The 15902-nt window shown below is 44.2% G+C and overlaps 1 protein-coding gene and 1 long non-coding RNA gene across 9 annotated transcripts in view; one reads left to right on the top strand and one right to left on the bottom strand.

Moving 5' to 3' along the window:
- RBKS (ribokinase) overlaps positions 1-15902 on the top strand; it is an 84874-nt gene that overhangs the window by 46564 nt on the left and 22408 nt on the right. Inside the window, exon 8 of one of the 8 annotated variants that reach the window (XM_027624142.2) lies at positions 37-358. The exons of the other annotated variants lie outside the window; for them this stretch is intronic. Within the exon in view, the coding sequence (XP_027479943.1) occupies positions 37-99 (63 nt within the window). The 3' untranslated portion in view covers positions 100-358. Of the gene's footprint in view, positions 1-36; positions 359-15902 lie in introns of those variants that run through there. 8 annotated transcript variants of the gene reach the window in all.
- Positions 467-8361, bottom strand: LOC113938642. Its single transcript, XR_003524925.1, has 3 exons — positions 8309-8361; positions 1702-1778; positions 467-1220 (listed from the first exon to the last, which is right to left on the bottom strand). It is a non-coding gene; the product is annotated as an uncharacterized LOC113938642 (long non-coding RNA).

The following is a 15902-nucleotide window of genomic DNA, read 5'->3' as shown; positions in this document are numbered from 1 at the left end:
AGTAGCTCTAAATTTAACCAGCAATTCTACTTCTAGGTATACACCCACAAGAAATGGAAACATGTGTCCACACAAGAATTTATCCACGAATGTTTATAGCAGCATTATTCCTCACGTTCCCACATTGGAAACAACCTGACTTTCAACAACAGATGACTGGATAAACAAATTATGGTTCATACATAGAAGAGAGTATTATTCAGCCATAAAATGGAACACTGGTACAGACTGCAGCATAGATGAACACCAAGACATTACACTAAGTGAAGAAGAAAAACATAGGGGACGCCTGGGTGGTGCAGTCACTTAAGTGTCCAACTCTTGGTTTTAGCTCAGGTCAGGATCTCAGGGTCCTGGAATCGAGCCCCATGTCACAGTCCATGCTCAGCATGGAGCCTGCTTGAGATTCTCTCTCTCCCTCTGCCCCTACCACTCATGCTCTCTCTCTCTCTCTCTAAAATAAATAAAATCTTAAAAAAATAAGACAAACATAAAAAGCCACAAATTATATGCTTCCATGTAGATGACATGTCCAGAACAGATAAATCTATAGAAACAGAGGGTAGATGGCTGGCTTCCAGCAGCTGGGAAGAGGGGGCAGGGAGACTGACTGCTAACGGGTACAGGAGTCCTTTCTGGGGCGAGGAAAATGTTCTGGAATTAGATGGTGGTGATGGGTGCACAACCTTGTGGATATACTGACAACCACTGAATCGCACACTTTTAAAGGGTGAGTTTTATGGTATGTGAATTGTATCAATTTAGAAAACAGAGGTCAAACAACAATAACAAAAAGATCCGTCTAGGCCCTTCACCGATGAGCAGATACTCTTGTGATAAAGAATCTTCCACTTCATAGCTCCGCTGAATCTACTGAATGGGCCCTCAGCGTCCCCCCCCATTGGAGCGAAGGTGACACAGGAAACAAGGCTAGTTATTTTCTGGGTGTAGAATCTCCCTCAGCCTTTTTATGCTATCTTTGTCCTCTCATCCCACACTGTCATTATGAAAATCCTTGCCTGTTCTGCACACCACTGTTCAGCCTCTTCATAAGTCCAATAAAGAGGAGATAATTCACTTGGTGAGGCGAGGAACTCCCAGGGAGGCATTTTCTCTGGAACAAATGGGCTCCTTCACTTTTCTGTCAGGAGGGCATTCCTCGCTCTCAGGCGGCTTATGACCTCACTTTTCTCCTCCTGCTAATCCCTCACGATGCAGACCTTTAAAAAAAAAAAACAACCAAAAAAACATGTCGTGCCACCTAAATGTATACAATTTTTGTCAGTCACACCTCAACAGAGCTGGCCAAGCTGAAATAAGTAAATCAGGGATGGCACGGCCGGTGGAAACCCCTTCAGTTGGCTCCCCTTGCCCACCCGAGACAGGCAGGCTGCCCTAGAAGGAGCCATTTCCCGTTCAGCGTCAGTGCTCCTGCTCTATTCAGCTCGCCTCCATGTCAGTAGTTGGCTGTATCACTTCTATTTTTACCTCCGTCTTTCCTATTGTACTACCATGAGATGGGGCAGGAGTGCAGATGTCCTCTGCTCAGTTTGGGAGACATGACAGATGTGTCTCTGTGTTACCTGAATCTCAGCCTCTAAGCGCTGAACCAAATTAGTGGAGTTTCTGAGGGGTCTTTGTAGCCCCTACTCCTTTTTGTCCTTGAAAAGAGCCTTTGCACAGTTCTGTCCAGAAACTTACCTTATAGCCAAGATACAGTTTGAGCTCCCCTCACTGTTGATTGCCAGGACTTGGAAAGGGGTTGGGAGAGGAAAACACTGTGGGTAAAGAGCAATAGAATCTTGGATGCTGAAGAGGTAACTATAAAATAATAAGGCTAACTTTAACTGCCATGTCAATTTATTATCCAAGAAGTTAACTGTCACTTCCTCCACATTTTGACCTCAGGAAAGTTAAGTATCTACTGATACTGCCACTGCTCAAAGTATCTTAGAAGATCGTCTTTTAGAATGGCCTTGAGAGCACCTTGACCCTACTCATCAGTCTACTGGGTTTTTTTCTTTCTATTCATAAAATTAATACATACTTAGTTCTCAAGAGGAGAAAAAGTCAGACGACATAGAAAAGTATAAAGAAGAAAGTCAAATACCCATGAGTTTACCACTTAGATGTAACCACCGTTATCCTTTTAAATATTTTAAGTAGTCTCTGCACCCAAACTGGGGCTCAAATCTACAACCCACGAGATCAAGAGTCGCACACTCCACCGGTGCCCTCTCCACCATCATACTCTTAGTACAAATCCTTCCATATTTTTTTCCAGACCCATTCATGCACTTTTGAATATCTGTTAACGGAAAATTTGAGTATTTCCCCAGCCAGCCAGCCAGGTGCCCTCTCCACCATCATACTCTTAGTACAAATCCTTCCATATTTTTTTCCAGACCCATTCATGCACTTTTGAATATCTGTTAGTGGAAAATTTGAGTATTTCCCCCAGCAGAGATTAATATGTGTAATTAGAGGAAGCCTCTACAACTCAAAAAGATCAACCATTTCTCTCGAACAATGTAAATGGGCAATTCACTGAAGAAGAAATACAGAAAATAAATGTGATAATGTTCAACCTCACAAGAAATCAGGATTATACAAATGAAAATCACAGTGAGATTCCCCCCTTAACATCAATTCAGCAAAAAACAAAGACTGATAATGTCAAAGTCCAAATAAATTGGAAGCACATGCGCTCAGATAATTCTGGTGGGAGTGTAAATTTTACAATGTTTTCAGAAGGCAATTTGACAGTCCCAATTTTTTTTAAAGATTTTATTTATTTATTTGAGTGAAGAGAGAATGAGAGATAGAGAGCACGAGAGGGAAGAGGGTCAGAGGGAGAAGCAGACTCCCCGCCGAGCAGGGAGCCCGATGTGGGACTCGATCCCGGGACTCCAGGATCATGACCTGAGCCGAAGGCAGTCGCTTAATCAACTGAGCCACCCAGGCACCCAACAGTCCCAATTTTTTAAATATGTTTTCCCTTTGACCCAGTAAATCTAAGAATCCATCCTGCAGAAATGTTCATATATACAAATATTTCTAAAGAATGTTTATTCTGGCTTTATTTGTAATAATCAAAAATTGATCAGACGTATCTACATAATCATCAATATGAGAAAATCAAATTTTAATAGCAATGGTGACATTTACTTAAAGACAACTCTAGCTATCTGTAAATAAAAGCATACTTTAAAAATCGGGGGGAAAAAGAACCCCACCAAACTTCTATTGCTCATTGGGATGGGGAAGAGGAGAGGACAGGAGACAGGTGCCATAGAGGAGGACTTCTACATTCTACTCCGTATTCTAAATTGTTTCAGTATTTCCATGACCCTTTATTTTTCATGCATTACTTTGAAATTTGGAGGATATATGATTTGGGGACATAGCAAAAAAACTCTTTGTAGCCACATCTAGCAAATAAGAGGGGATATCATTTCTCAAAGAGTGTGCTGGGCGGTATCCTCACAAAGGAGCCAGTAATTGGCCAGGTTCACTCTTGGTCTCATACACAACCTCTCAGGCATTCCAAAATCTCTATATAAGTAGGCTGAGTAGCCCCTTGACTTAAGATGACTTCTGAGTGGATAGACCCCTGATGCCAAAGAACTAGATCTGCATTGCCTTCAGATCCAGGCACTGGAGCTTCTTTTTAAGTCTGGATTATTTCCCTACACACTTTTGACAGGATTTTTTTCCTTAATCTTTCTAAAGAAACAATTTCCCTTAAAAATATGTTATTTTATACAGTTTCCCTCAGAAATAACAGAATAAATGCCAAAGCTTCTCTGTTTCTGTTCATCACTCAAATGCATGGCAGATCTTCAGAGAAGTTTTACTCATGGTCACGTTTCCTTTCAGAAGGGGTCTGCTTACCAGTCTTAAACTCTTCAACCCTCATTCCCACAATTAATAATATATTGAATGATCCAGACCTTGGCTTTGTCACCTTTCTCGGTCTCTATTAGTTGATGACCTGAAGGAATGGTAAAAAGAGCCAGGCCATAGGTGATACCTCATTTTCAGGTACTTAATAGTTCACATACTTCATTGTCCATGTACCTCCCATTTGAAACAGACCTGAATGGAAAGGCTCATGAGGGATGGAGGAACGTATATAACAATCCTTTGGACTGAAGTGTGTCCCCTCCAAAATTCGTATGTTGCAGTGAGTAGGTAATTAGGGTTAAGTGAGGTCATAAGGATAGAGCCATAGGACTAATATTCTTATAGGAAGAGACACCAGAGAGCTCACTCTCTGTGTAGACTCTCAAAGAGATCAGAGCACACAGCAAGATGGCGGCCCCCTGCAAGCCAGGAAAAGAAGCCTTAGAATGAAGTCCACCTTGTGAGCACCCTGATCTTGGACTTCCAGCATCCAGAACTGTGAGAAATAAATTTCTGTTGTTTAAGCCACCCAGCCAGTGGTTTTTTAAATGACGGCCCAAGCAGACTAACACACATAAGAAAGCAAATGAGTGTACTTCGTAAGTGACCTAAAGTGAATACTGAAAAGTCTGCTGTTTTGTGAGGAGAAAATAATCTGAAGTGAACTAACAGGATCAGCCTAAATCACCTTTTTGGTGAACTATCTTGAGAATATTGCTTATGGTTTAACTGTAATCATCGGTCCCAGTAGGTAAGGCCAGATGATGCTCTGAGCTTAAACGCTGATTTAGCCACTAACCTGCAGGCTTCTTTGGGCAAAGGACTCATTACGTTTGGGCTCGGGTTGTACATCCAAACAGGACGTGTCTGAGTGGGTGATCTCTGAGGCATCTTCGACCTGCATGATTCTTACAGATTCTTGGGGACATAAGGCTAAAGCCCAAAAGCCAGGCATTATTAGGCTGTGCTGGGCTGGGCTTTGTGCTGGACTCCGTATGCTCAGAACAACCCTGCAAGTTAATGCCCATTTTAGAGAGGAGGAAAGTAATGCTCCTAACGGCAAACAATCTGCCTGGTCAGACAGCTGGCAAGTTGGCGGAGCCAGGGATTGATTCCAGGTCTGTCTGTCCGACTCCGACGTCTGGGTACTCTCTACGGCACCCTTCTGTCTCTTGATGTTGTGGCAGTCCGCCCAGCCTTCAGTCCCTCCTATATGGCATCTCAGCACTGACTTTCCTTGTCACTTGTCATGATACAGGCTTCTGTAATTCCTCCATTTCTCTAGATTTTTAGAAGCTTCCAGATCTTGCAAAGGCACGGCCTACTTTGTGCCATAGAGTGCAGCCTCACTTAAAGGCAGGAACTCGTGTAAGAACAGTGTCTGGCACGTGTAAGCACCCAGTACTTCTTAGTGCTCATTACTAGGTCCCTATGTGTCCACTGTACCTGGATCATGTCGGGGTACCAGGAAGCATGTACCAGGAGCGCATATACTCTCCAGTCCACGGAGTGGGAAGAAACCCAGGTCCCACTGCCATTTGATTCCAGCATCTTCCTGTACAGGACAAGGAGCTGGACTGCACGGATAGTAGTGTGGCAGGATCTTTCCAGTCCAGATATCAAAGTTTCAGGCACAGACCGCTTCCATTCATTCTCGTCATTGAGTGACCAAACCTGAAGGAGAGGTGAACCACTCCTAGAGAACATAATCAGATCATCTTTCCATGAGACTTCTTTAAATAGGGGCCTGGACTGCTAACTGGAGAGGCTAGGGAAAATAACATTCCCAAACTAGCTCTCCAGTTTAAGGAAAGACAAAAACACTCCTCCTTCCCTCCCTAGCAAACTCCTATCCATCCTCAAGGTCCAGCTCAGAATTCCTTTTTGGGCAATCCCACTGCTTACTATATGCTTGTCATATAATAACAGGCCTTCCTGAAATAACAAAAGAGTTTTGGTTCCTTCTGGGAAAGTGACTATGTGTTAGGGTCACTTAGGCTCACTGAGCCCCAGTATTCTCAGAGCACTCGAGGATCTAGAGGATTCCTTATATTCCTTAAATTCTACCTTGAATATGCCAAGGGAAAGAATAAACCTCAGATACACATGCTTTTTTTTTTAATGTTACGAAAACAAAATGCCCAGTTTCCCCTTTTAAAACCTATCCTCAGATTATTTTACCTGCATGATAGAAAAGCCAGGCCAAATTAAGTTACAGAGGGTAAATGGCGTCTCTGAAACCGGCATCATAGCATACAGAACACCCCGCTGAGGCTCTGAAATAGCCATCTTAACCTTAGGAATGATATCAATAAATGGACATGATACCTGAGCAAACTGTCAACTCTGGCTGCCAGAAAAAATGAAGACAACAAAAAGGAGTTGAGTGAGTATAAAGAAAGGACAGAGGGCAAGGTGATTGCTGAAGAGACTGATGGACAAGGCACAAGACATCTGTCATGCCCGGGGGTCCATATTAGCTCTGTGACATTACTTCCGTATCAGCAGATCACCTCATTTGCTGGCTAATCGGGCAGAATTAAATATTTTACATTATCTTTCTTAATCCTGCATGGGTTCAGTTGAAAACCCAGGGCTCTAAAAATCTAATTGTAACTGCTTGCCAGAAATGTCATCTTCACTTTGAGGAACTGGACCAGGGCCAAATACAAGGCTGTGTTTTCCGTTTTGCTAAAGTACCGACCCGTGGCCAGACCTGGACAGGCACGTACGTGTGCCTGGTGCTGGACGTCTTCGGGGCTCCTGAGCCGGAAGCTGGGGTCCCCGGCCCTGCTCCAGAACTCAGATCCAGCCAGAGATTAAAAAGGGCCATGGTAGTGAGAAGAGGGGTGTGTTGGGGGGGCGGTAGGGTGTAGAGAAGAAAAAAAAACTGTCAGAACCTCAGCAAAAGTCAAGAGAGCAAAATCTAAATCTAGATTTAGAGTGTTCTGTGGGGCTTGACGCTACGTAATTGAAAGGACAGGAAACAGTCCCTGTCCCCGGAAGAAGGGATGGTTTAAGTTTGTAGGAGCTTGCGTATCCATTCACAGTGAAGGCTTGGAGCTTCCTACGCCCACCCTCCGCCTCTCCCAGGAGAGCAGTGTGAGCCCGCGGCGGGGGCACGGCAGTCTGCTCCTTTGCCCACCGGCTAGCGTGGCGCCCGCGAGTTCTCCGGCGCAGAACTGCCAGGGCTAGACTACGGTGCTTTTCTGTGCTTTCCAGCGTGTGAAGATGTCTCTTGGGTAGACCTGAAATTAAGAGGCGAAAAACCTTCCGGAGCCAAACTGTGGAGCCCAGTGAGCCGTAGCCATGCCCACTGCCCTCCGCGCCCGTCGCTGCTGCCAGAGGTGAACGAGGAAATGAAAAAAGAGCCTTGGCGAACTTCTGTCTGCCTTGGTGTGAAAGCATGTGTGTTGTAGGTGAGTGGTGTGAGTACTTTGTGTATTTTCAGCGCTGAGGATGTCTGCGCCGTGTGAATAGACTGTTGGTGGCATGAGCGTCGTGCGTGCCTGCGTGTGTAAAACGCACTGCAGTGGGACAGGGTGTAAAGGGGCGGCGGGTCACTCACGTCCCTCCTCGTCCTTCCATTCCTTTAAACACGATAGGAGGGCTCTCTACTGTGGTACAACCCTGAGAAAGCGATGTGATTTGGGAATAGAGGGGGCCAGAGGTTAGCTGAATTACATCTCCCCTGAAAGGGTCTCTAAAGACAAAGTTTTATATCCTTTTCCTTCCTCTGGTCGAAACAAACGAAAACAGGGGCGCCTGGGTGGTTCAGTCAGTTAAGCGTCTGCCGTGGGCTCAGGCATGATCGCAACATCCCGCGATCCGGGCCTGAATCAGGCTCCCTGCTCAGCGGGGAGCCTGCTTCTCCCTCTCCCTCTGTTGCTCCCTTTCGTTCACGCTCCATCTCAAATAAATAAATAAAATGTTTTTTAAAAAAGAGAGAAAACTAGGAAAAGAAAGATCATGGTTACATTTGCTAAGTGACTTCCCGTGACTGTTGTGTTCCCAGTTAAGGAAACCATCTTCCAGAACATCTGGGTGGCTCAGTTGGTTAAGCGTCTGCCTTGGCTCAGGTCATGATCCCAGGGTCCTGGGATCGAGCCTCAAGTTGGGCTCCACACTCAGCAAGGAGTCTACTTCAGGATTCTCCCTCTCCCTCTGCCCCTCCCCACCCCTGCTTGTGCTTTCTCTCTCTCTCTCTCTCTCTCTCGCTCGCTCGCTCTCAAATAAATAAATAAATAAATAAATAAATAAATAAATAAAATCTTTAAAAATTTTTAAAAAGGAAAAGAAAACTGCCTTCCTCTACTTAGTCTGCTCTTTTAGTTTTAGCATGTGGGAATCTAATTGTGTAGATTCAGTTGTACATGAAATATAATTTGCATCAAATACTCACATTGACTACTTCCCTCAGTCATCCCGGGGCCAACCAAATCGCCTGCGTCCTCCCTTCCTTCCTTCGTTATAAATTGTGAAATGTTTCAGTGACACTGAAAAGTATAGAGAACAAGATCATGACCACCCCATGGATCCACCACCCAGGTTTGTTATTTCTTCATATTTTGCTATTTTTGCTACCGGTAGTTTTTAAGAAATAAAACGTCACAGGGTGCCTGGGTGGCTCAGTCGGTTAAGCGACTGCCTTCAGCTCAGGTCATGATCCTGGAGTCCCGGGATCGAGTCCCACATCGGGCTCCCTGCTCAGCGGGGAGTCTGCTTCTCCCTCTGACCCTCTTCCCTCTCGTGCTCTCTATCTCTCATTTGTTCTCTCTCAAATAAATAAATAAAATCTTTAAAAAAAAAGAAATAAAATGTCACAAACACAATGTGACCTCTTGGCTTAGGATGCTTAGTGCTATAAAGATGCAGCCTATGTCAGAACCTAGCTTTTAGAAACACATTTGAACAGAAGAACAGTAGGATTTTGTAAGAATTTCTCTTGATCTTTGCCATTCTGCAGTTTTACTACAATGAGCCCACATCTGAACTTCTTCTCATTTATATTGCTGATGACTCTCTTCTTCCTGAACGTCAGTATTTGTGTTTCTCCTCAATTCTGAACAATTCTGAAGCATTCTCTCTTTATTATTGCCTCTCCTACTTCCTCAATCATCTCCTTTTGGAACCCCTAGAAGGTATATATTAGACTTTCTCTTTTCTATTCTTCATGTCTTTTAAAACTGCTAGAGAGGAGGGCCTGGGTGGCTCAGATAGTTGAGCATCCAACTTGGTTTCGGCTCAGGTCATGATCTCAGGGTTGTGAGATTGAGCCCAGTTTCAGGCTCCGCACTCAGCGGGGAGCTGGCTAGAGATTCTCTCTCCCCCTCCCTCTGCCTCTCTCCCTCCCCTCGTGCGCTCTCTCTCTTTCTCTCTCCTCTCTGTGTCTCTGCCTTTCTCTCTCCCAAATAAATAAAATCTTAAAAAAAAATAAAAAAAAAAAAGCCCGCTAGAGAGAGAAGCCTGGGATCCCGAGGCTGCCTGTCACCTTATTCTTGTCCCAGGGTCGATGAAACAAAAGTGACCTCAAGAACTGAAAACACCGCCTTTAAACACAGAAAGTCACAGTCCTTTAAGAAACAGAAAAGACCCCTGTGGGAAGTTATGGCAAAATGGGGTGAGGAGCACCCCACTGTGCACACATTTACTCAGCACACTGTATTTTAATTTTCTGCATTGCAAACAGCTGGTGTGCACTGATATAATAGGGCAGTGGTGTAATAAGACAGTCGCTGGCCCCAAAGAGCTTGGGTCTGGAAGAGTCTGTAGCCCACAGTCAAACGAGAAGTGCCGTGATGGGGATGCACCTGAAGTACTATGGGAGGGCAGCTGAGGAGCCCGCGACCCTGCTTTGAGACGGCAAGGGAAGGTGAGGTAAAGGATAAGTCAGCTCGGGGAAGGGTAACCCCGGCAGAGGCAGCAGCTCATGAAAGGTCCAGAGCCAAAAGAGTGTGTCAGTGTTGGTGCCTTTTCAAGTAGTTGTGTGTGGAAAGAGCTTACGGTACAAGGAAGAATGGAAACGGAGGAGGTGCAGCTATGACAGGGACGGGTTGTGAAGGGCTTCATTTGCCACAACCGGAAACTTGCACATTCTCCTGAGGGCAATGGAGAGTCCCTGAAGAGTTTAAGCAGAGAGAGATTTTTCAGATTTGTACTCTATTAAAAGATTAACATGGCTGCTTACAAAGAATAAGTTGGAGGGGCACCCGGGGGGCTCAGTCAGTTAATCCAACTCTTGATTTCAGCTCAGGTCTTAATCTCAGGGTTATGGGTTCAAGTCCCTTGTTCAAGTTCCGCATTGGGCTCCAATTTATTCTTTAAAAAAAAAAGGAAAAACTAATAAATTGGAGATTCCAATACTGGAGGCAGGGGGAACCACCCAGACTGTTGCAGTGATCTTATCTAGTAACAGATTATGGCAGCCTGGACTAGGGAGGTGGCAATGGAGGTGCTGAGAAGTGAGTTTAAGAACTCTTAAGAATTCAGAGAACATAACGGTAGGTCATTTCCTTTAAAATAAAAGGGTGGGGGGACCAAGTAAGATGCTTATTTCATGGTCAAAACCAATAGATCCTTCTACCAGTGTCTGTGGTTGTCAGCATGTTTTGAGCCTTGACTCACCTAAGGACCAAGACGTACTCCCATCAGAAACAGTCCGTATCACTGGCGATTCTCTGCAGATGGCACAGGAATACAGCGGTGTAGTTTACAGAAAATAAAATGAAATGCTCAGATGATCCCTGCATGCCCTTACATTGGGCATGTCTGGCTGCCTGCCACCCCCATTTTGGGGAATCACTGATCTGTGCAACAGAGAGGCATTTGGAGCAGAAATTTATCCTTCACTTAAAGTAAACAGCATGTGAAGGGAACTCTTTTGCAACACAGTGCTCGTTGAGATATCTCCCCTAACGCCTGTGCCTGAGACGCCAGCTTTCTCCAGATACGAACACAGCCTTCACGTAACTACACGCTCTCCCCCTGATGAAGTGACAAATCAGCCAGTATGTGATGAATTGGGGTTGGGTAGACAAAACACCAGGTATTCCAGCCAAGGCATCCACAGTTTGTTGTGAATCATCCACACCAGCCTTCAGCAGTGAGACTCTGGGAACAATTGTTCAGTTCCATCCTTCGTTCCCACCATGTACAACTAGCCCAAGACCCGAGAGTGAACCAGCAACTGTAGGAACCAGAAACATTATAAATAACCCGGAGAACCCTTTTATAACAGCAACTGCCTACTGATTTTGTGGCCTAACAGCTCAAGCAAAAAAAGGATATAAATACGATATTGTGCAATGACTAATTACTCAAAATTTTTGCATCAGCAGAAGAGGAACCTGTGGTTGGTGCTAATATTATCAGATATCTTTACTGTTTAATAATACGGTAGCTCTGTATTATGGGGCAGGCAGTTTTCACAGAGAACAATGATTTTATTTCAAGTACCTCTCACTGACATAAAAAAGCAGCTGTTAGAAGATGAACATTTGGCAGAAAATGTTTTAGCAGAATCTTTTGTGAGATACTAAATCATATCGGATTAACTGTTTTCTGTCGAGAATAGTGGAGTCCCAAAGAAAAAAGATGGCTGACCACAGAAGGCAAGGCCAGTTTTTAGAACCCAGTGAATCACTCATAGACATTGTAGTTGTAAGTGCCATTTATTCACCAAAATATAAAGTTATTTATATACAAAGCTTCCATTAATGTTGCCTGAAGAATGGGCCTATTTTTATTCCAGTTTTAGCTCACACTCAGGATTCTGCTTCCCTTTCATTAAGTGCATTCCAATAATGGAATTCTTTAAATTATAGAATAAATTAACCCACCGCAGACATTTTCGGCCAGAATGGGGTTTTTTGACCAGTTTCAAGTCTCCACAGGCCATTCTCTGTGGCCAGCCAGACCAAAGAGCAGCGAGGGCTGTGACCAAGAGCAGCGCCTGCTGAGCACGTGCCGGCCCTGCCCCTGAACCTGAAGAGGGTCTAGGGCAGCACTGGGCTTCCTGGCCCTCACGGCCCACCACTCCCAGGTTGACAGTAGAGCCTCACATGTTCTTCAGGCTGGTCGAGCACTGGTCGCTGTTAGAGAGGAAGTGACATCATGCCGTGGCTGCTGGGCACAGCCAGTTTTAGCCAAACAGCATTATGACCGAGCTGCTTTCATGTGGCCATACTGATTGAAGAACTTTTTCACATTAAACTATGATAAGTAAAACATAAAATTCTCCTCCTTTCTAAATCATCAAGCAGTGTACAAAGCAAAGATTTTCATCTTGTCCCCAATTCCTACTCCTGGGGTGGAGTGTGTGACTGGGAAAGATTAAAAATGGAGTGTTTTCTGAGATGGCTGAGGATTGCTTTTAGGGCAGAGCCCGGACTTGGGCTGAGAGTGGCATGAGGTGCAGAAGAGGATATGGAGACAGGGATGTCTGTGCTGTATGTTATTTGGTAATTTGAGACACTATGTCTGCATTTTCGTGTGGTCATTTTGATGCAAGGGCTAACTCAAAGTAGCCTCATCAAAATGCCCCGTTTTGGGGTGCGTGGCTGGTTCAGCTGGTTAAGCGTCTGACTCTTGGTTTTGGCTCAGGTCATGATCGCAGCATTGTGGGATCGAGCCCCACATCCGGCTCTGAGCTCAGCGTGGAGTCTGCTTGAGATTCCTTCCCTCTCCTTTTCCCTCCCCCTCTGCGCCTCCCCCTGCTCTCTCTCTCTCTTTCTCTCAAATAAATAAATAAATAAATAATCTTTTTTTTTTTTTTTTAATGCCCCATTACTGGTATGAATGGCCAGCCCAGAAACAGTAGATACTGAATCAGGCCCCAGATGAAGCCAGCAAATGACCTCTGTCAATATGGACCACTGGACCAGGAGCCATATATCACCACAAATGGAGCCAGATCAGTTCATGGCGTTGACCTCTGAGGGTGAACACCACAACCAGTGTACAATATAGATCAAATAGAGCTGATGCAATTATTATGATCACCTGTACTCTTACAAATGGTTACCAAATACTTAGGGTACCAGTAAATGAAGAATCTGGAAGTTCTGGGATGAGGGCTGATAGTTTTTCTTATTCTCTAGTAGTTGAATTTTAATCAATATGTTGAAAATTGCAAGACCGGTGTCATTTTTTAATACCACTTATATTATAGTCTTTTGGGGCAGTGAGATGCTACCTTGAACATATATCGGCCCCACCTACTTTTGGTTTTGCACGCAACCCCCGATTGATTCCTCTATGTTTTCATCCATCTAAAATAAAGACGGCTTTAGCCCCCAAACCTCATTCCAGATGGAAATGCATAATTCAAGAGAAATACTGATGTCAAAGAGAAGGCACACCAATTTGTGTCAGCAGTTGCTGTAAATTAAAGAGGAGTACAAGGAGAGTTTAATATAATGTAGAATTGAAAATAAAATTAGAACGAATATTTAGGCACTCCTCCGCCTCTTTTTTTTCCCTTCTGTGACACGAAGGATTGACTCCCAGCTTAAGTACCTAAGACAGTTCATTTTCCTTGCCTGCTGGAAAATTCTTTCCCCATAAAATGTTGCGTGTTTGTCTTTGGCATCCAAAATTAGGCTTTTTACCTTTTCCATTCTAATCTCAACAGAACAGTCAGGGTAGGAAGAGTCCACATTTTCCCCCATCTTCCACACCTGTCACGTTTGCAGCCCAGAAAGGACCCCTGCTACACCAGTCTGACTAGTCAACTGCTGGAAATGGCTATTAATTCTTCCCTGATACTGATTCTCCCTAATGTGGGTGTCACCTCCATGGGTTCTTTTCTTTTCCTCAAGCTGGGAAATGCAAGAGTCAGTAACGCACATCTCACACATGTACTACTGTACCAGAAAAAACTCTTCAGGACACATCTGAAAGAGTGAACTCCCCTTTAAAGTAGTGATATTGGGAAGCTTCGCATTTAGTCCAACCAAACCACCATTATTTAGAACCTTTTTGGAGTTCTTTATTCGAATTGCCCTCAGAACTGGTGGTGGTCTTTATCATTGCCCAATGGTGGCATTCCCTAGCTTGATCTCCCACTGTCATCACTAGACTTGGTTTTTAATGATTCCCTCTTTCCAGAAGTAAATTCCTTAGAAGAGTGGTTCTCAAAATGCAGCGCTGGACTAGCTGTATCAGCACGACCTGGGAACATCATCTGGGCCCTACCTCAGATTTAATGGATCAGAAACTTGGGGGTGGGCCCAGCAATCCGCGTTCTAACAAGCCCTCCAGGTAATTCTAATGCTTGCTCTAGTTTGAGAACCACGGACTTAGAAGATGAGATATTGCCTCCATTGAGGATGTTCAAAGATGTGCTACAGATTTGGAAAGTATTCCAAAGAAAAAGTTTCACAATCTTTTTGAGCAAAGCTGGAGTCCATGTATGGCTTCTCCAGAGGACTGCTTCTGCAGAGACCTACCGCAGCTGAGGCATTCGCTCCTGCCACCTTGCCGTTTGACCTCGAGCAAGTTCTTACACTTGGTTTCTCATCTAGAAAATGGAAGACCCATCCTACCTACGTCACAGGATTGTAATGAGCCTCAAAGTGAATCACATCTGCAAACATGCTCTGTAAAGCATATTGGTATGCTATTGGTCCTGTGAAAAAGTGAAAGTCATTGTTATTCCGCAGATAGGATTCTGGTAATCTGAGCATTACACGAGGGCAAAGACTTGGAAAAAGTTATAATTTCCTTGGCCAGATCCACCTTTTTGTCTATATAATGACTGCTTCATCATCTTAATGGACATGCCTCAGATTCTGCCATTTCAGCCCACCCATTTATCTGGTGCTAAGAGAGGGACACCACTGCCTGATAAACAGCTACAAGGTCTAGAAAAATATATCCATTTTCAGACATGCTGTTTGCTATGGAAAACTCTGTGATGATTGGTAAGGACAGACTGTGTGTATATACGCACTAAAGCTCTCGTGACCAGAACTTGTCACATGCTAGCAGCGGAAGGGTCTGGACTGAAACCACCCACTTCAGTGCTATGCAAGGGAGTCATGACCTTCAAGAAGGACGCTAAGTGTCCATCGCCACACAGTAATCATTGCAGAGAGGACCAAAAAGAAAATCCCTCAAGCAAACCAAATCTATGGAAACCAAGAGTTCAAAACCAGACCAGTCAACATGTCTGTGCTAGAGAGAATGTGGGTGGATTTTACCTTAGAGATTAGCTGGGCTTTGCTTTTTGTTTTTTAAGACTCTGTTTATTTGAGAGAGGAGAGAGAGTGAGTGAGTGAGAGAACACAAGCTGGGAGAGAGGCAGAGGGAGAAGCAGACTCCTTGCGGAGCAGGGAGCGCGATGTGGGGCTCGATCCCAGGACCCTGAGATCATGACCTGAGCCAAAGGCAGAGCCACCCAGGTGCCCTTAGAGATTAGCCTTTACAAATACCTTCACCATAGGAATTCTTCAACGGCAAGCTCCTGGTGCATTTATCATTTCACTTCAAAACTTTACTGACTCTTCAGTGAACATATCTGGGCAGGAAGTTAAATCTGTTGCCTTAGTGCTTATTAGGAATGCAGTTTTAGTAACAGAGCAGTTCCTGCTAGACCAACGTCAACTTCACTTTCACACAAAGTGCCAGCGAAAATCAAGAGATGAGGTATGAATCTAATTGGTTAAATGTGATTAAGTTATTGACTGATTATGCAATAATAAGCTATTGGTTAATTATGGAGTTGGAATATGAAATGATTTTGTTCAAAAATGTGTGCCTGCTTAACAAATCTACAGAGACAGAAAGTAGATTAGTGCTTCCTAGGCACGGCGGGATCAGGAAGGAGGGGCGGTGTGATTGTTAGTGGGTACAAGGTTTCTGAAAGGGGGAATGAAAATTTCTAACATTAGACTGTGGTGATGGTTGTTCAACCCTGTGAATATATTTGAAAACATTGAATTGTATACTTAAAGTGGGCAGAATATATGGTATATTAATTATATCTCAATAAAGCT

Source organism: Zalophus californianus, chromosome 8 (assembly GCF_009762305.2).
Source record: "Zalophus californianus isolate mZalCal1 chromosome 8, mZalCal1.pri.v2, whole genome shotgun sequence".
NCBI lineage: Eukaryota > Metazoa > Chordata > Mammalia > Carnivora > Otariidae > Zalophus > Zalophus californianus.
This window is presented reverse-complemented; position numbering and strand designations above follow the sequence as displayed.